This window comes from Anguilla rostrata, chromosome 1 (genome assembly GCF_018555375.3).
Source record: "Anguilla rostrata isolate EN2019 chromosome 1, ASM1855537v3, whole genome shotgun sequence".
Taxonomy (NCBI): Eukaryota; Metazoa; Chordata; class Actinopteri; order Anguilliformes; family Anguillidae; genus Anguilla; species Anguilla rostrata.
Genome location: NC_057933.1, coordinates 29,175,947 through 29,197,469, shown reverse-complemented (window position 1 = coordinate 29,197,469; position 21,523 = coordinate 29,175,947). Strand labels below are relative to the sequence as shown.

Here is a 21,523-nt window from a genome sequence, read left to right as displayed (position 1 = left end):
GACTCCACCGATGATGCCCAACACCACCAACTGTTTCATGGTCGGCCCGGCGCCCTCCCAGGCGCTGGCTTTCCAGGAGCGGCTCTTCCAGCACGCCAACGCGCCGGCCGTCATGCGGAAGACCCCCCAAAGGCAGGGCCCCTCTTTTCCTCGTGCCGTTACCGGTTGTGTTCGGATCAGTAAGATGTAGTCTACTCTGTCACTATGTGTAGATGTTTCTGTGTGCGGATAATTACACGTGGACTGGTCACTTGCAGAATCTCACTTTACGCAGAAAATAACCTGTAAATAATGTTATCGTTAGATGTTTTTTAAGTTGAATAGAGAAGTGTGTTCTTGTGACACGCAGGAAATTAGTCGTAATTACTTCTGGTCTTGTACCGGATAGCAGACCCAGGCACACGTGTAAATATTGCTGTGTCTTACAGAGCTGCATTTTCCTTAGGGCGTTTTGGATAACAAGACACTGCTCTTGAGACTGGCTTACGCAAGGGTGGCCCTGTCTTTAAAAAAAAAATGTTATTCCATATGCTGTCATTAAGTTGGCCTTTTCTATTTTATGTTTGTGTTTGCAATGACTGTATTAATGAAAAAAGATGACTCCAGGGTTCAAGTAACTGAATTAAATGGGACTTTTGAGCAAGACTCCCCAGTCGCACATCTGTCAAATCCCCACTTAAGCTACCCGAGGTCAGATGTGGGTAATAAAGCTCTTGTGCAGAATTTAGCTAAGCGCACACATCTCAGACCAGGATCGGACCCATAGCCAGTTTTGTTTAGGTGTGTTTCTGAAAGGCATAATACAGGACAGAGTGAAGAATGTGTGTGATCTGTTTTCTCACACAGAAACTCAAAAATGCAGTAGTTTGCCATTGATGTTAACAGATGAGCATGGTCAAATTAATTTAAGCTCTTTGATTTTATCTCTCGTCTTGAACTTTAAATTATGGCGTAGGTTTCAGCAAGCCAAATTAACTAGGCCCAGACTCCACCTGCTTAACTTGTCCCTGTCTTGTTGGGATTTGATATTTCAGTTTCCATATTAACTTGGACCCACCATTGTTTTCCCCTACAGAAAAGACTACACTCAAGAGATACAAAGAGTGGAACTGGACAGCATCATTCTCACCTGTCCTGAAACTTCAGGTAAACGGTTTTCCAAAAATCCTTCTGGGGTCTTGCACAGTGAGGCCTTCATGTGATGATTGTGCCTTGACATCCCCATCCCCCCCCCCACACACACACACACACACACACATTCAGTGCAGTACCTACGTATTGGGACAGTAACAGTTTTTGTTTTGACTCTGTACTACAGCACACTGGGTTTTAAATAAAATGTGAGGTCACAGTGCAGACTGTCAGCTTCAATTTCAGGGTATTTACATCCATATTGGGTGATTCGTGTAGGAAAAACAGCCCTTTTTGTACACTCAGTTATTTTCAGATCCAGTAAAGCCGGTGTACAGAGCCAGAACGACAAGGCTTGTGCACATGCTAGTGCACCGCACTGCATCTATGTATTAAGGTACCCCGTTTGTAGTCTCTGCCCGTATGTCCTGAGGGAATGGAACGGTGTGACATGCTTGCGCTCCTGCGTCCCCCTCAGACACTGGCGGGCTGCTGCTCGGGGGCAACGTGCAGAGGCGGGTGCAGAGCCGGCGGAGGCAGGCGTGCAGCTCGGCGTGCGACGGAGCCCAGGTGAGCACCGAGCGCGTGCAGCAGAGAGTCTGCTCAGGTCAGGCCGGGGCTTCCCTTCCTCTACAGCAGGGGCGGCCCAATCGCGTTCCAGGAGATCTGCCGTCCCGTTGGTTTTTTATTTCAGCCCTAATTTGACACACCTGATTCGACTAATTGGCAGCTGGATGAGATGTCTAGCTGTTGAATGAGGTGTGATTTGTTATGGTTGGAGTGAAATTGAACAGACGTATATTGAAAATGAAAATTTAAATTTTAAAATTGTCAGATCGTGTGTACATTATTGAAAACGAGGGCACCATCCTGGAATACTCATGCTATTTTCCAGTGAGCTGATTGGTTAAGGGAGCGGTGTCTTCATATGGGTTGAACACGTTGCCTGAACAAGAACTGCTCTGGAATTGCAGCATAAATCACCGTGGCAATTAAGTCTGATCAACAAAAAAAAAAATAGAGCCGCTTTTGTGATAGCAGGAACTCAGAATTAAGGCCAAAGTTTGCTGGTCCAAACTTAGCCACCTTCATGATACAGGCCCCTGATCTGCTGCCTCTGCCTTTCTGGCAGATATGACAGCACCATTCACGCTTCTCACACACTGCCATATACAGTAACTGTATGTCTCACACCGTTGCAGTGTAGTGTATACACTGCAATGCAACTTAATCCCCACGGGGCATTCAGTGGAAACTGAGCCCAAGCATTGTGAAATGGACACTGAATCTTTCTTTATAATTTGGGCTTGCGTTTCAGTCCTCCGCCTCCAAAGGGGGCAGTGGTGCCTCTATTTCAAGCCATGTGTCAAACAAAGGTGGTGCAATTAGGGCCTCAACCAGGGGCAGAGCAAGCCTGTCTTACACGAGGCATGACGTGATGCATATGGGCATCAACTCTGATTTAAAAAAATATATATATTATTTTTAATTTAAGAACACAAGCGATACACAGCGTTACTTGTCAACATTCATTAACATTTTGTAAACTGTTTGGGTACTCAGGCCCCCCCCATGGCTGCTCTCCCACGGCGGCACTACAATTAACGTAACTAATTGACAAATGACAAAATCATTTGAGCATTGTGATTAATTGTTGTCTATGATAAGATCAAAGTGTCCATCAGTGAACGAGCGCTGCTGAACACTTTGGGGGAATGACTGGAATCATGCGATTAAATTTTACAGATAAATGCGTTCCCTTTATTGAACTCAATTATTTGTTTTACTGGGGTGTGTGGGCATCTAATAGAATTTAATTAACAGTGAATGCAGTCTTAAGAGTTTGTGTGTGGAATGGTTATCAATGGTATTTAATAGACAACAAAATAATCTATAGCTGCATGAGAAGACTTGTAAATCTTGTAGGTAATTACATAAATCATGAAAACTAAAGTACATTTTTTTTATTTTTATTATCCTCCTTGTGAAATCTTCTTCACTCGCAATTTTTCTCACATAAAATATGTGCATGCTAAACTTTTTCAATACCATAATAAGCACGACAGCTTTTGAAATGAAAGGAATCAACAAGTAAATCATTAAATTGCTAAATCTCGTAATAAGTTGGACTTGGCACAAATGTTTCATCGAACTCCCACCATGTCATAAGAGCGGCGAATTTGGCTGAAGCTCCGTCTTGTTCCGGCAAGTTCCGTCTTTGCAGCAAGTAAGGTGTGTGTTATACGGAACGGATGTGTTGAGAACGGTTCCCGGTACGCCCCGTCCGTCTGTCCGTCCACAGCCCCTGCAGCCGGGCGGGTACTTCACGGTGTGCGGGAAGTGCAGCGCGCCCAGCGAGAACCACGGCAGTTGCCGGAACTGCGGGAACCCCCTGGCGTTCGGGAACCCCCTGGCGTGTGGGAACCCCCTGGCGTGCGCCGCCCCCCTGACGGAGCCCTGCCACCCGGCGCTGGCCCGGCCGCCCATCCACCCGCCCCCCCCGGGACCGGACCCCCCGCACTTCTTCCAACCTTTTTACAGCCCCCCGCCCACCGTCAGAGCGCCCCAGGCCAACGGCGTCGCCGGCAGGCCCTGCCTCCTGTCGTCCAATCCGCAGGGAGGGGGCGTGGCCAGCTTCGGCACGCCCGCGGACAAGGCCTTCAGGGGCAGGAGGCAGCCGGGGACCAGACAGGAAGCTGCCGACACCAGTAAGATTCCTCTTCCTCTGACATCAGCCAAGCTCATTTTTATTAAGAACGGAAGACTGTACGATGAGGAAAACAAGCCAATCAGACTCACCATTTTGCCTGCTCTAGAGAGAATCCTCCTGACTGGAATTAAACAACCTTAGGGTGTCTGCTTGCACTATGTTACCTTGGCAGGCTGTTTAATGTACTGACAACAGTAAAAGGTAAAAGATTCATGTTATAATTGCTAAATGTGATTTGGTGGGATGATGATCAAATTACTGTAGAGTGGTTCATGTCACACCCCATTTAACCAGTGTATGAGATGCAATTTTGGAGCACCTTGTATGTATTGAGGTTTTATGAGCAATGTTTCCTCACTTAGTAAATTTTAGTCGAGGCTCGATTCGTTCGTTTGTCTCTTATGTACGCCTGATGCCTTAGCCTGTTCCAGCAGAAACGGGTCGGATATAGTCGCCACAGCCCCGTCCCTCTGTCATACCCCCTCCCTCTTTCAGTCGTGCTCTCCAGTGATGAGGAGGAGGACGAGGAAGGCACATGCATCGCCAGCAGGATAGACAGCATCTCGCCTTGCCCGGCTGACTCCGCCCACTCCTCGCCGGTGCCCGCCGCGGGCCGCGTGGAGACGGCCATGAAGGACGGCTCGGAGTGGGAGGACGTCACCAGCGACTACTTCACCGACATCAACGCGCGGATCACGGTGCCCAGGAAGACGCGCATGAAGGACCCGGTAAGTGCGCTTGGTCAGTTACTCACTCAGTCGGTGAGCCAGTCACTCAGTCAGTCTGTCACTCACTCTTAGTCACTCAGTCAGTGAGCCAGTCACTCTTAAGGCTAATTCATACTTTCCATGTCCGCATGTCCGCAAGGGTCTGCTTTGGTCCGCGTGACGTAAATGACGTCATCCGCCCATGTCCGCGAGGGTCCATGCGGACCCCTATGCGGACGTCCGCGCGCAGCCCAAAATTTGTGACCGCGCGGACTTTACGCATAGCAAGCGCGCCGACTGCGCATGCTCCAAATAACAAAATTTAATGGATGCTTGTTTTGAAGAGAGTTGTGCGAGGAGATCCGCTATTACCCACATTTATATTGTCTAGCTGGGCATTCATAAAAATATTCTTTCACCGTTCAAAAATCGTATTCCGTCATAGCAACAAGATAAACCCGGCAATAGCCCTAAGATTTGCCTATACAGCAGTTAAAACGCTGCTGACTGAATAATGAAATAAACGAGACAAAGGTTTAAAAAATGATACCATGTCATTATACAGTCAATATCTGGGACTAAATATTGAATAAATATACAACCTTCCCATTGGTTTTACGCGTAGAGATGTCCGTTTTGAGACTGAGTGGTCATATATTGTCTTAGACAATCCGTTTGTGAAATACACGCGCATTTGTGATGCCTGGGTACCTTCCAAAATAGCTGTGCGTAATACCACACCTGTTGGTTACGGCATTTTCACCCTTCTTAGTACAGTCTGGCTTGATTGACAATTAATTTATTCAGTAGGTGAGAGTATAAGCTTTCTAACAATGTATAACATCTGTCTAATTCTGCTTTAGGATTAGCGTTTTATAGGTCAGCGTAACTGAAAATTTTCTTATCGCATTCACTTACACATTCACTCTGAGGTAATGGAACTGGAATGGAGTGCAGATTGGGTGCTACGCGAACCCTCAATTGTAGTATGAATGGAACCGCGTGCGTGTCCACGCGACCAGTACAAGTCCGCAGCTGTCCGTGGAACGCGGAAAGTATGAAGAAGCCTTTAGTCACTCAGTCAGTCAGTCTGTCACTCACTCTTAGTCACTCAGTCTGTCACTCACTCTTAGTCACTCAGTCTGTCACTCACTCTTAGTTACTCAGTCTGTGAGCCAGTCACTCTTAGTCACTCAGTCAGTCAGTCTGTCACTCACTCTTAGTCACTCAGTCAGTGAGCCAGTCACTCACTCAGTCAGTCAGTCTGTCACTCACTCTTAGTCACTCAGTCAGTCGGTCTGTCACTCACTCTTAGTCACTCAGTCAGTGAGCCAGTCACTTATCTTAGTCACTCAGTCAGTTGTTTGGTTTGTCACTCAGAGGCAGATTTACTGAAGGATTACGACTACTTTTCCAACGCAAAATCGCTGTTAGTATGTTTTTTGCCGGGATTACCCCACTCTGCAACTTTCCTTTTGATGCAGTCAAATGTGTTCATGCGCCAATCAAGTTTTCAGTCTAATTTGCTAAAGTGTGCATTAATTGTGACTCTACTCTTTACGTATGAATTTTTAGAACTCCTTAAAGTAGGCGGTTATTCCTTTATTCATGTCTGTTCCTTCCACTGCCTCAACTTGCTCATTTTGTGGGATTTTCATGTACTGTTCTATCGGTGTTTATATTTATTCCTCAGTTGGACCATCGTGTCTTTTGCTCTCGTTAAGTTTTTTTTTTGGCACGGCGCCTAACATCGTGCCATCTTTTCTTCACATCTTCTACTGTTCATTTTATTATACCTAGTGAATTAAATTTCAATGTGGAGTGATTTTTATCCTCTCCATTGGTATTGCATTCCTATGCTATAGTTACAGTGTTGTGAAGCTGTACCGTGTTGACCACTGCCTGTATTTCCTGATCTGTAAATTAAAGTATTTTTCTTGCGGTTCCCTCGCTACTGTGCCGTGTTGCTCCATATCCTTTTTTCAGCTCCTTGTAATCTGGGCGTGTAAACATCACATATCGTTTCCGACCCTTTTCACTGGTGTCTCCTACCACAAAATTGTGAACGAGGGTGTTGAATCTATTTGATTGCGTAAATGCGAGTCTTTGTGAATCGGTCATATCTGCAACCGCAACAGAGCCGCAATACAGCGAATGCTTTGCGCTACAACTATTTTCTTAGTAAATCTGGCCCTCAGTCTCTTATCTCTCACTCACTCACTCAGTCAGACTTCCAGTCACTCCATCAGTCAGTCAGTCAGTTAGGTTATTTCTGCTGGTTTTCATTGTTACTCAGCACTTCACTGATCAGTTGGAGCAGCGATTGCACAGATTACCAGGGACTAAACTGGTCGTTTATTTTAAGGTTAAAAACAAGTCTCTGCGGACCAGGGAAGGGGGACACCTGCTGGAGAGTAGGGGTAGTGCTCGACCAGGCTCATCAAGCCAAGGCTTGCAGGTGGGCTGTATCAGTGGCCCAGATTACCATGTATTTATTCACTCGACAGATCCATTCATGCAGACAGAAATGAGTCAAATAAGGGTCTGGCACCAGAACCCAACAGATGGTATGAAGACAGTCAAGATGATTGAGTTTCAGTCACCGCTGGTCTCCTTACGGCAAGCGCCTTTGCACTGGTGGGTCTGACGCGTTGTGGCTCTCTCTCCCCCCCACAGTCCGGGAAGCACGTGCCGGAGAGCTGCAGCTTCAAGCGGAGAAAGGTGCTGCTGGTGAGCCCGGTCCACACCTGCGTGAGGAACCACGCGGTCAAGCCCGACAGCATAGTGCTGGACTGCCGGAGCGTGCGGCTGGGGACGCTGCGCCGCATGGTCACCAAACCCGTCATCGTAAGGACCGCCTTCTGAGCGCGCCGCGTGTGCGCTTGAACATATCATTATTTAAGACCTTTTAGTGCGGTAAATGCTAATCCCAAACTACAGCTCCTAGAATTAGGGATCATAAGTATAATACCTAGTTGACTGTCAGTACAACTGTTAGCAAACACTTTGAGTTTATATGTAGCATATACGGTTTTGGGAGTCAGTATATGGAGGCAAATCAAAATGGCGATTCAATGCCGTTATGTCCAGCCAGTGTGTCTGAATAGGCGATATTAGCATCTCATTGATTCTTTTTTTCCTTTTCAGTTTTCGCCTGAATGCTTCCACATTGAAACTGAAGGTAAGAAAGTTCAAATCGATAGTGTAAACGTTACTTTGGGAACCTGTCTGTTTGGGAACAGGCTGAATGTTTCAAATGTCTCAAACAGGCTGAACCAAAGCTGAGCTAAACCAAAGCTGCAGTGAAAAGGGTATTGTTATTCGACGAGCCGTGTAAACCCCCTTTCTTTTTCCTTTCCCTCCATCCCTTTCTCCATTCCTCCCTTCCCGCCCCTGGAAGCTCCCAAAGTGGACGTGCTGGAGAAGGTGGAGCTGAGGGGGTCGGAGCTGACGGGCTGCGAGTGGTGCTGCGTCCGCAAGCTCCCCACCCTCTTCCTCCAGACCACCCCCGCCGAGTGCCTCCGCCTCCGCACCCAGCTCAACATGTCCCGTGACAACGGAGGGGTTTGGTACGACTGCAAGAGCACAGGTGGGCATCCCGGACGTGTTCCGGAACATTCCGTGGTTGAAAAAGGGAGGGAAGCATCCCTGAGCTTGACTGACACAACTCGTAACTCCTCCCACCAGATCCAGACGAGACGCACATCGTCCTGATATTCGAAAAGGGGCTGTCCATACAGGAGGAGGTCCTGCTGGAAGAAATACTGAAGGAAATCGGAAAGGCCAACAAGCTTAAAGGTTTTCCTACCAGGCTCCCCTTCCAGGAGGCCAATGCCAGGCTTGTGCGCTACAATAACCAGGCTAGAGAGAAGGTAAGCTCTTTTGTTGGAAAAGGAGAATCTGAGAGATCTAAAATTTGTTGTGATGATTTGTGCAATTGTGAAATAACAGGTCTTCATAAGTGTCAGTTTTTAACACATACGCTGTAATACCAGAAAGGGGCTGCTTATAAATTAATATAATGAAAATGGCCCAAAACTTTGGCTTAATGTCGCTTGAGTTGATATTGAAATGAAAAAATCTAGAAATGAAACAAGCTGTTCAGAAATAGCTACTTGGGTAGATAGTCTTTCAGTCACAGATAAAGACCTTCTCATACTCTCCCTTTCTCCTGCTCCTATTTTTCCCCTCTTTGTGTCTGTTTCTCTCCCTCCTTCCCTTTCTCCCTATATCCTCCCATGGCCTCTCTTCCCCTCCCCTCTCTTTCGCTGTCCACTTTGCACTCTCACACTCTCTCAGAAGACGGGTCAGAAGTCCGTTCAGAAGACGGTCCAGAAGACCGCTCCTTCTAACGACCAGCACTGCGTCCGCGCACCCCCTCCGCCCTGCCCTCCGTCCCCCGTGCCTCAGCCAGCCGCCGAGCCCGCCACGCACACGCACACGCGCACGTCCACGCGCCTCGCCCCCGCCACACACTGCTGCCTTGACGACCAGGACGAGGACTCGACGGAGCTCCCCCCTGCCTTCACCGGGCCGGTGGAAAAGTGCGTAACCGTAACCGCAATGGCCGTCTCGCACGCTCGCCTCAGTTCCACAGTTCTCAGGGTTCAAAGTTCAAAGGGCTTGAATTTTGCCAAATGAGTTGGAAAGTTCTGGATTTTCTGTTTATTTACACATTTCACTTAGCCCATGCATATCTCTGATTAATTCACTTTTAAAAATTCAATGACATCAGCATTCTGTTTTCCGAAGTACACAGTCTCCTTGGTGATCTGGTTACATTCTGAGTGTCGGACAAAAAAAAATGCTTTCTTAAACTCTTCTTATGACATCAGTCATTTTCAAATAAGGACCTTGGAAACGTCCTTGAATTTTGTATTTGAAGTGCTGTAGGATCCCTGAGTTTCATCCTTGTGCCACAGTGACCATTTGTTCCATCGTGTTCCAGAATAATGGTGTACCCCCCACCTCCAGCCAAAGGGGGAATAGTTGTGACGAACGAGGACCTCCACTGCCTCAACACAGGAGAGTTCCTGAACGACGTCATCATCGACTTTTATTTAAAGTGAGTTGCCTCTTTTTTCATCCCTGCAGAATGTTTGTAAATTGTTTTTGTCGTATCGTTTTTCCAGGAGGCGGAATCGCTGACTTTTTTTTTGGAAAGCTTTTTCACATGATTTGCACGTTTTCCCCTCTTCCGAAGGTATTTCGTTTTGGAGAAGTTGAGAAAAGAAGACGCTCATAGGATTCACGTGTTCAGTTCCTTCTTTTACAAGCGACTGAACCAGAGGGAGAGGAAGAGCGGATCGGACTGTAGCCATTTACCGTGAGTACTCTGCACCAACCGGAGAAACACATTGCGTCATTGCGCATCAGAAATCTGCATGCTGTCTTATTGCGTAGTATGCAGTCGATGCCATTGCGTTGACATCTCCCACTGTTTTTAATTCCACTGACCTTTGGCTGTTCAGTGCATACTCTAGTTAAATGCATTATGCCTCAGTCTCTCGTGTATTGTTCGTCAGTATCAGGGGATGGCTGTTGTGCCATTTTAATTTGGTTTTATTGGTCACCGTACAGAATCTTTAGGGAAAAAAAACAAAAAATGTTTGCAGTAATTTTGCAGCTATTTTAATATTTAGTGGTATTTGTGAACATTTTGGTTTCACCATGTAGAAATTACAGCCCTTTTTATAAATGGCCCCTCCTTGCTGGGCACTACACTTTAAATAAAAGCTGCGAATGTCCAATTTAAGCTGGTGGGAATTGGTAGTTTACAAATCTAAAATTGTGGGTTACAGAGCCAATTCAAGAAAAAAATTGTCCCAAATTTGATGGAGCTCGCTGTATGTTTAAATGATGAAGGGCTTGATTGTGAAGTTCTCAAGGTAAGGTATGTATATGAAAATTAACCCTACTTTCCAATGTTTTCATTGGCCGTACCATGTGTTTAAGTAATAGCCCTGTATGGCGCGTCCAATGAAACCATTCATTTTCTCTGAAATCCATATCAGGTCATTTTATATCGTTATTCTAATGAATGCTGATATTATGCCAATACTAATTAACATTAGTATTATGATGCTGTTATATAAGTGTTTTTGCAGATGTCCTGATAGGTTGATTTTGTGCCTAATACTGAGAAGTGCTGACGTGTTGCTATCCTGATATGCACTCTCTGTCTGTGTTGACCAGGATGCAGAAGAAGAAGCACAATAGGGTGAAAACGTGGACGCGTCACGTGGATCTTTTTCAGAAGGACTTCATTTTCGTTCCCATTAACGAGTCGTGAGTCCCTCCTAAGAATTGAATGGCCTCTTTTTTACTTTTTGTTTTTTTTTATATCCCAATTTATTTTTGGAAAACTGAAAACATCGAATTTTAGAATTTTGATGTAGAAAATCTGCCCTGTTACACAGCCTGCTCACCTCACCTGTAATCAGTCTGCTCTGAACAGTGGCTTTGTATCTAAGAGGCTACAGGTGGTTTTTACACTTTGTTTGAACAGTACATGAGAAAATGCATGAGCTCAAAAGTGTACTAAACAATATTATCATTTTGAATAATTTTCCAAATAGGATACCTTTGGATACAACTAATGAGTACCGTTGTTCTTGGAGAAATTCCCAATGACTGCTTATTTCTCCAAAAACAATTGTACTTAATAGTCCTTTCCAGAGTTATCCTATTTTCTAGAGTTTGCCACACCACTATGTCCAAATTGAATGTGGTCTGTACTTGAAGTGTAAAATGCGTCTAATTGGTCGCTGTGGGCCTGTTCTTCGCTTGGTTCTCAGGGCTCATTGGTTCCTGGCTGTTATCTGCTTTCCTGGTCTGGACGGGCCCCGGTTTGAGCCCAACCCCCTGTATCAGGTACCGGGGTCTGTCCCAGCACACTGCTCCCTGGCCCATCAGCAGCTGAGCGGGATGGGGTGGGGGCAGTCGACAGGGTATTCGGAGAGGCCCTACCCCGGCATGCCCACCCCCCACTGCCTCAGGGCCCCCTGCTTCAACCCCATGGGCGCCTACGCTGAGCCTTCCATGTCCTGGGACTGTGGCAGGGAGGACATGGTGCCTATCGGAAGCCACATGGGTAAGCTGGGAAGATGGAGAGAGGGAAAGAGAAGAAATACTAACTTGGAAATTCTGCATAGAAGCCTTGTTTCTATTCATTTTGATGAGCTTTTACACTATTTCCGCCATTGTGCTAGAACGAGGCTAGCATGACTGAAGCCGGAGGTGTGCGATTTTTTATTTATTAAAGTCATTTGATTCCCAACTCAGGGCTGTGTATGCGGAACTGTGCTTTTCCATCACATAAGCGCCAACAACGTCACCTCAAACTGACAATTGGTATCTGCCAGCATCAAGATGGCTGTCCAGATTTGTTTGCGGTTTTGCAGAAAACCAGGGTTGAAAACCATTGGAGCACTTCCCCATTCCAGTTCCAGTTCTATGTATGCTAAGCTACACACAATTCCTGTATTGTATTAGCTATTAGAGGTTCTTTTATGGGTATTGATACAAGTAATAATGCTGTGATGACAACAATTTTTTTGCCTTGTAATCAGGTCAAAAATAACCACGATGAGATGCGTTTAATACGTTTTGGTAGCGTTGACTTTCCACGTTCTTGAGAGTTTGACCAAATATCGTGAATTGCTGCGTTTAGCCGGATTGGCTTCCAATAATTTCTGCGCCTCAGAGAGGGCAATTGAACTATATAGGTTCTTATAGTTAAGAGCTCAACTTAAGTTGTTCTTCAAGAGTGGTAGACATTCTTACATATCCAGTTCTTCACCACGTGTATCTGTGGAACGTGACAGCAGAATTTTGTTGGCTTTCAGATGGTTTGCACAGACTCGCAATGTGTGAGAGCAGCGCTCGCGATGCGTACCAGTTCCCTGATGACCAAAGCTCGTGCGAGGTAAGGCGCCATTTTATCTAGGTGCCGGTGAGCGATTTATCGTTCGTTGTGTCCTTTATCTGGGCCTTGTTTAAGCTCCCGTTTCTTCGATCTGCATGTAAAAACACCTCTCCCCGTGCTTACCTGTGTGTCGTATCGGTAAGATCTCAGAGGTTGACTGCCTTGTTAATAGTGTCCAACAGCAGCAGGGTTCTTCAGTGCTCCCATTTTAGGAGCATTTGCTCCTGAAACTCTGTGCTACCTGGAAAGATCATTTTTAAAAGAATTGGGATGCATTCATGAGCTCCTAAATTTTTTAACTTTTTCAAGCACGTGTGCTCCTTGGAAAAAATGTTATCATAGAGCCCTGAGAAATATTGCAAAATTCCAGAATTTTACTAAGGGGAAAACTCAAGGATTGCTGTTAACTATTTAGGTGTTGAACCAACTGGAACAGTCTGGAACCTGTATTGGTTTCTAACATACACGGTTATCTCTATTTATCCCTCCATCTCTGAAGGACGACAGCAGTGAGGATGGAATGCTGGACATCGGTGGCCCGGACGGTTCCAGAAACGCGGAATGGACCTCGAGACCCACCATCTGTAAACAGTGAGTTCAGTCAGCCACGCTACCCGTCTGGAAGGCCTGAACAAAACGATTTAGCGACGTAGCGTCCATTTAAAAAATAAAGCTTTCAAAGACATTCAGTCCATCATTCTACGTAACGTGCTTATATATAGCAAAAGTAATACTCTCTGAAGGGTGACTGTAAACGGTGGTATTTTGTGACTGGCTGCTTGTAGGCCGAGACGCTCCCTGCATCTCTGCATTTGAGATGTTTCCACTAGTGTTTGAAAGCTACGAACGTGTGCTTGTGCAGGGAGCACCACTCCGCTCTGCTGCAGCGGGGCGACTCGCACTTCCTGCCCTCCGTGTGAGCGGTTCTTGCCCGTCCCAACTGCGGAGCTTCTCCAGCCTAGTGGTAGAACAAACTCTCCATTACTCTCCGGACCGCTCAGTCACTGCCTGTTTTCTGTTGTGGTCTGAAGACTTGCCTCTTCAGACTCTGCCTTGACTAATTCACGTTGGCGGGGCTGCCATGGAGGGAGGGGAGGGGGGGGGAAGGTCTGGGACCTTGTGGTAAATATTATTGTCTGGGGAATTTCACCCAGCAAGCTCTGGGTTACAGGGCTACCCACCAATCAAGTAGTGCTTCCATGTAACATTGTATCTTTATCTTAATGTTGTAGTTGTGCCTCGCTTCCGTCTTAAGATGTAGCCACAGCTGTACTGATTTGGCCTTAGGACTTAGCCATAGCTTTACTGTGTGAACCAGACTTGATGTTCATGGCTGTGGATAACTCCTACTTTGTGGTAGAGTTGTACTTTATCTGACCTGTTTTTGTATTTGTTGCAATGACCGTATGCACTTACCGTATGTCACTTTGGATAAAATCGTCTGCTGAATGAATGCAATGTAATGCAATGTAGTACCTCCAGAGGTCACTAGGTGGTGCAATAATACTTTGCGTTTTAAGGTTCGGTACTAGATTGGAAATGCTTTTCCTGTGGAAGCAAAATCATCCTTAAATATCGAAGGTAGTTAAGGTGTGTTGGCAGAAAACAGTTTATGTCGCTTCATTAACTTGCTTACCCGCAGAATGTGTGTATAGAGGTGATTCTCCTGTGTGTCCTCAGGCCCTGTATTCTCATTATGGACTCATTGCGAGGACCTGGAAGGTCCACTGTGGTCAAGACGCTACGAGAGTAAGTCTGTCTCCTTGTTATTGTCTTCAGTGTAAACGCTGTGGAACTTCTGGTCACAGATTAGATTCTGATCACGTGTGTATGTGGTCTGTGTGTGTGTGTGTGTGTCCACACTCATGCGTGCACGAGTGTGTGAATACAGATGCGTGTTCGTGTGAGCGGTTTGTGCGCGTGCACACGTATGTGAGTGTTTGTGTATGCACACGCATATTTGTGTGGGTGGCTTGTGTGTGTGTGTGTGTGTGCACGTGTGTGTGTGCATGCTCGAACACACGTTTCTGCCCACGCCTCTGTGTTCATTCAAGCTGTTTTGCGTCCCGCTCACGCGTGGCTGTGCGCAGGTACCTGGAGGTGGAGTGGGAGGTGAGGAAGGGGACCCGGAGGAGTTTTGGGAAGGAGGTGATGAGGGGCTCCAGCCCCCGTGTCCCGCAGCAGGACAATTTCAGCGACTGCGGGGTCTACGTCCTGCAGTACGTAGAGAGCTTCTTCGAGGTGAGCACACGCGACTGGAATACCGTGAACATGAGGTTTCCACATATTACCACTACTGAAAGATTTAGTGGCCCATAACCTGTGTTTATTAATCTGTTCCTGCAATGTGAGGAATTCTCTCACTCACACAAACGCACACACACACACCCTCTCTCTCTCTCTCTCTCTCACACACACACGCACACACACCCTCTCTCTCCTTCTGTCTCTCTCCATATATATTTGTGCGTGTGCGTGCGTGCTTGCGTGCGTGTATGAGGGCAAAGTAGAATATGCCACTCAGCTTGCCTGTATTTATTGCAGCTACTAAACACAATCAGTACTCTGATCAATTCACACATTCATATTTGTGATCTTCTCTCCGTGTCTTTATTTTCAAGAACCCCATCCCCAGCTTCCATCTGCCCATGAACCTGATGGAGTGGTTTCCACAGCAACGGATGAAGAGGAAGCGGGAAGACGTGAAAGAGCTGATCCTGCTGATCCAGAGCCTGCAGCAAACGGACCCGCTGTGTCAGGGACACTACCTGAGCGCTGATCCAGGATCAGTAGCCAACTATTCCACAGGACCGTGGGCCCCCTGGGGACTCTGATGATCCACCATCGGCTGGAGAGAGACCCACGGGGGGCGGGGGCGGGGGAGCGCGGGGAACACTGATCCGGGGTCAGCCGCCCGGCACCTGGTCTGCAGAACCTCAGCGCGGGCTAACGGGACTTTTACTCCCGCGTCGCGTTCCTGAGCCGGCCACCAGTAGGCACGGTCCGGTCCGGTCCGGTCTGGTCCAGTCCGGTCCGGCCGCAGAACCGGCCGACGCCTACGAAGGTTCTTAACTGCTGGATTCATCTTGTTCTTTGTTTCTTTAAGTAAAAAAAGGCAATGTTTTGTTTCCTCCCTGTGGCCTGGGAGAACATGTGAAGCTGTAGTTAATAAAGTATGTACATATGTTGGAGCCCGTACAGCCTTTGCCTTGTTTGTTCCTCTAAGTGTCACTGATAACTCATCGCTTGAGATCTCTCATAATATCAGTTAGACTTATAACACTGAGTTAGACAATGTTACCCTAAAATATCATGTTCTCCAGAAGCCAATCTGTCTGTTATTGTTCATGCTGTGTTTGTTGTTCTTTTGGGGGAGAAGATGATTGATGCCCTTTAAAATGTTATTTTTAGTATAGGAATATTTAATATAGCCTAGTATGCATATGATTTTCACTGTACATATGTAAAGGTTTAAATCTACGCAATACTGGGTGACTATTTGTTTAAAAGCAGCTGTTAAAGCGGCCATATGCGGGTAAATCTTGGGTTTTTGCAGTGCCGCAAAAACAGAATAGGATAGAACTTTGATTATTGTAACAGGTCTGTTGTAAGTAGCTTTTTTGTTTTTTAATTTGACATAATGTTGGGTCTGACTTCTCAGACTTTCATGAATATTTTACTTGGAAGGGCGTCCAGATGTTTCAATTTTCCAGTTTGTCTGATAGTTGTATGCTTTTGCAATTGCTCATCTGCAGATAGAGATGTCTTTACAAAAGTTGCGGAGATTCAGTAAACATTTGTTACATTACTCATTAGCAGACACTGTTATCCAGATCGGTGGACAGCAGTGCAGGAGATTAGTGTTATGCTCAAGAATATAAAAATGTGATATCACAAGAAGGCATAGAGCCACATTTATATCCAATGATAATTTATAACAATTTGCGTTGTTACAAAAGAAAGTATCTCTAATCTCTACTAGACAGATAGCTGATCTTAATGCCATAAGGGAAATCCAAAGAAAGGTAGGTAGGATATCTAAAGGGGGTTAGGAGAGCCATGGTGCAATCTGAAGAGGAGAGTCTTCAGTCTGTGCTGGAAGATGGGTAGGGTTTCTGCTGTTCTGGTTGCAGTGGAAGCTCATTCCACCACCAGGGGGCCAGCTCACAAGAGATGCAACCTGGACCAGATGTGGTAGAATGGAGCGGTCTGGTTGGTGTGCTGGGCCTGATGACCTCCTTACGATATGACGGAGCTGCCCGATGGCTTGGCTAGCACCAAGGTTTTCAGTTTGATGCAAGTCGATATAGGTAGACAGTGGAGGGAGATGAGAAGGACCGTGACACGGTTCCGTCTGGGGGCGGTTGTAGGTCAGACTGGTTACAGCATACGTACAGTCTTTTATTAATTCATGAAAAAAGACTACGTAAATACTGACGCACAAGCAACTTCACCACTTATAACCGGAGTTGTGATAACGTTCAAATTAATGAAGAAAGCTGCTTTTGTTTCTTAACACTCAGGTAAGTTTTTACAAAGGGAATAGCCAACTAAACAGACCAATCTGGTGTGTGCTTTATAAATGCGACACGGTCGCTGTTTCTTTTTTTCTGGTATGCAGAAAATGAGGCTGTCAACACCAAGCAAGTCAGCTGAACTCGTTTAACATTAAACACTGAACTAACTTAAAAAGTCAAACACGCTGATGAGTAAAATTATTTAATACATATTAAACGATATTTAAAATGCCGAAAGTCTCCCTGAGGGGGCACTACAGTAATATGATTTTCAGCACCATCTAGTGTCCCTAATCTTCGAATGGGAAGCCTTCTCCATGACTTCCCTGGGTACCAACCACCTCTCTTATTATCTTTAGATGGCCTTCTGTAAACATGTAAGGGCAAACAAATCACGTTGTTTGTTATAACAACTCGCAGATGGCATAACTGTAACAGCTGTTACATTTATACAGACAGGGACATCGTGTTTTTTTTTTTTGGTCTAGACTCTAGACACTCCGAAAACTAAACTAACTTTTCAAGAACAGATAACTACTTTAAAAGATGTTTTGATTTATTGTTTATTAAAAATATACCCGGAAATTACTTCTGCGACTGTTTTTTGACGACTTTTAGCTCGCTCAAAAACAGTTTTTTTTTATTTTTTTTTATATTTCCTCTAAAGGTTATCATATTGACCCGTTCCTTTATGATGAGTGATGTGGTGGTAGAGCACTGAATTGCACAAACCTGAAATTGCTGCGGTAGCTGCATTGCACATTTGGCACATATTGATTGTGTTGCATAAAGTGTTACGCTATGGCGACTCTACCCTATATAACTGAGCAAGCCAGAGAAGAAAGAGCACACAGCTTTAAACTTTCAGTAGGTCTATATTGTGTGGGCCTAAGGGAACGAAACTCGGGATATTATAATTGCATTATCAGTTTAGTCGATCTATACATGCATACTAAAAGGGATTAAAGTTGGCTTCAGTACAAAGGGCTGTTTTGGGATTGTATTTTTCAGTCTACATTAATTAGCTGAATGGTTTATTTCACAGTTCAGCAGTGATGCAGTGATTTTCCCATTACATATTCATTGGAACAGGGTTGTTACGCCCGACTGTGACAGATAAACGCATTTTCCCAAATCGCATACCTACTTTCTTCAGTATTGCACCAAAAAGTGAACAGCCTTTTTTATGGAGGCCTGTCTTAAGTCTATTTAATAAGCCTGTTTTCATCATGGAAGCGATTGGGTCGTAAAGTGAGTCGACATGACGCCAAGCAATCGGGAAAAGAAACCGCTGAGAATGATGCAGGTAGTCTTCTCGCCTTTACGAAATAGATTCCTTTGATGCATCGTGGTCTTAAAGCGTAGAAGTCTGGGTGACATTTTTGTCAACCAAAAAAAAAAAAATATATGCTTTTCGTCGAATTACCTTTGAAGCCCAATGATCTAGTCGCTGACAATAAACCCCAGGCAACAGGCTTTGAAGGACACAAACCACACAAATCTCTTGGTTGCGGCTGGTCATATTGCTTTAGGTTGATAAATGTTTTGTAGATCGAAACAAACATCTTCCCCAGTGGTTATTATTTTCTCATCGGTTGCCCATGCCGTTTTTTTATTTCACAAATAGAATTTTTTAAAAATGTTTTATTATTATTATTATTATTATTATTATTATTATTATTTTACAGTGAACCATTGCTGTGAAATTGTTATCACACAGAGAAAGTGATAGTCATGTAGAAATAAATAGTCACGAATATCTTCATAGCCACTGTTTTTATGATTTTATTATGTATGAATCAAATATTAAAACTATATATAAAAAACTATTTTTAAAAATCATTGCAAATCAATGAGCATTTATTTGGTGACTTCTGTTGCAGTAGTAGGCTACATTCTCTTGTTTAGCTATTTTATGCTTCTCAATTTGGCAGTGATTGCCACGCCCAACAATGACAGTTTCAATAATTTAATCAGGACATTGTTATGCCTGCAGTCTGCACGCCTCTGTTCTTTCCATTCAAATCACCATGCAAATTGCGCCTTCAGCGTGAAAGACCTGCAGAGTCATGAATTACTCATTTTCCGTCAGGCCTACAGCCATTAAATTTTGTCTGGCGCAGATGGCATGCTAAAGTTACAGTAGGCTATGTGTCTGTTAAACTCCGAGCTAAGGTGCTGTCTGACCGTAAACCCATAGCAAGAGACATCTGTTTAAAAAAATGACGTGTAAATATTTAAAAAGCCTTAACAGGATGCGTGCCCACCAGTTCAGCTGTGGGACCTAACGTGCCTTTTAGTCTCTAGTAACTAGAAGTTGGCTTTAGGTAATTACTCCGAAAATCGCCGTGTACTCGCAGTCATGCAGTAGTTAGAGGGGGACGCAAGTTAAACGCATTTTAAATTAAGACCCAGTAATTACATTACTATCTCGGTCTCAGTGTCCTCCTCTGTCATTGTGCATAAATGTAGTGTTGCATTAGTGCCCAGTAGATATATAGTCCGACAAACGGCAGACAGACATACCTCATTCCTACTGAATATGAATAAGCAACCAAATGATGACAGTAACTAGGTTTTAAAGCTAGAGGAGGAAAATACTGCCAGTCTAATCACAGCTGTTGAAGCCCTGTCCTTCCTTTTCTTGTACACTCTTAAAGTAATCTTTCACAACGTTTTTTTTTTTTCTGTCAGAAGTTTGATGACGAGGTTCTGGTGCTTTGGTCTTTCCTGTCAGGATCTATGTTGCTGGTTGTTTATGGCACTGCAAAACTCGAGGGACACACAACTAATATGCACTGTTTTTCTAAAGCTAATTTATGATCCATTGAATGACAAGGTTATTTAAACTTTGAGACTCTGTCACGGAACAGGTCTTCAAAAGAAAAGTGTATTAGTTTCACTGTTTTTCTAATCAGACAGTGTCTTTGTTCTGACAACACACCCACAACAGCATGTTATACCACATAGTTTTGCCTAAATCTTAGTTCCTGACTGGACTTTTATTGTGCCCTTCTTGACCTCAGAGTCAGCTTTTTGGTACTTGATTCTCAAAGAGTGACTTACATTAGGAGAATGATTGCATCAAAGAAGTAAAACTGCTAGACTGCACATTTCAGTGGATATCAGGCAGTTACTTCATAATAGCTTTCGTAATTATTTGATAAACTTACAGCTTGAACTGAAGATATTTTGTCCATGTGATGAAAGCAACAACTGTATATTGTATAATGAATACTATGTTTAAAAACAAAGCAAATTGCTTTGTGCTCTCATTTAATCCTTCCTCATTTTGAGTTGTAGAAAGGGCAGCTTCCTTTTTAACATTCTGTTACCCCAGTCCGTTCACTGATCAGTTTATTCAGTAATTTAGGTTGTGTTCATTTTTGTTTACCAGTAATCATATGTGATCAGTTCTATAAATATTATCAGCCTTTTAAATTCAGTGTGTTGTGTTATAATTTATGTAGGCCTACATGTAATATGATGCTTTCATAATATGACAGTGTGGTAGTCTGATAATCACTGTTTGATAATAGGTGTTTTACCAGTTCTGATATTTTATTTTCATTTTCTATATTTAAATTATTTTAGTGTCATTTCAATGAACACCAATTCATCATTACACACCATCATTACGCCTGTGGATGGTGATTGATGTCGCATTGAGTGCAAGTGTGAATTGACATGGATTATGAAACATAAAGAAATGAAAAGACATGTAAACATTTGGAGAGACACGTTTATACATCATTGTCCCCCTGTGCAGAAATGCGATATAGCTTCAGCCGCGGGCACTTTGGCTGTCTTTCTAATTAGATTTCCTCACCTAGTATTGGCTTTCAGTCCGAGATAGAATGTCCTCTTAAAAATGCGTTCAAAGTTTTGAGTTACTGACCCTCTCAAAAATTCATGACTGCCATGCTGGCATTCGTTTCTTCATGGTGGAAACCATGGTGATGTTTCAAGTTACCTTACAACAGTGGAATTGGAAAGGTGCCATTGCAGGGTTTATGTGTGTTTTTTTAGTCACACAATTTTGAATAACAGTATTAACATTGGTTGCTGATTACTTCCAATATAAGAAAATACATAGCCCTACATATTTCTTAAGTGCGGAAATGAACCGCATGCATGTTTGCCTGTCTCCAATTTATACTTTTCTGTGTCTTATGAACTCCTCTGAGCAAGTAAAGTAAATGTTTTAGAGATTAGAATTGAATTTGTTTAACTTTTTAATGTTTCTTGTATTACATAATGCAGACATTGCAACCAGATTGTGGTGGTCAAATGTTGTATATACTTCACAATTAATGAATATTATAACATGGTAAATATATAATATTATGTTTAAAATGATGGTTTAACAAGGTATTCGTGGACATCATGGTGGACATACTGAGAAAGCATGCTGTGACCTTCATAACATGCAGTGGTGAAGTAGCTTCCCTGTGGATCCCTGGGTAGGTTTGAAAAAACATTTAAGGGGATACACACAAATAGAACTCCTAGTATGCCGGTCCGGCAATTC

The 21,523-nt window shown here is 44.3% G+C and overlaps 1 protein-coding gene across 1 annotated transcript; it reads left to right on the top strand.

The window, feature by feature from the left end:
* The first annotated feature begins 13 nt into the window (after positions 1-13).
* senp6b (SUMO specific peptidase 6b) lies at positions 14-15,666 on the top strand. Its single transcript, XM_064312273.1, has 19 exons — positions 14-179; positions 1,045-1,146; positions 1,610-1,701; positions 3,434-3,839; positions 4,337-4,569; positions 7,225-7,395; positions 7,696-7,729; positions 7,949-8,137; positions 8,236-8,420; positions 8,848-9,092; positions 9,497-9,613; positions 9,752-9,874; positions 10,744-10,836; positions 11,346-11,641; positions 12,396-12,475; positions 12,975-13,066; positions 14,156-14,224; positions 14,566-14,716; positions 15,097-15,666. The coding sequence occupies exons 1-19, from the start codon at positions 14-16 to the stop codon at positions 15,307-15,309; spliced, it is 3,057 nt and encodes a 1,018-aa protein (XP_064168343.1). The 3' UTR covers positions 15,310-15,666.
* The last annotated feature ends 5,857 nt before the right edge of the window (positions 15,667-21,523 follow it).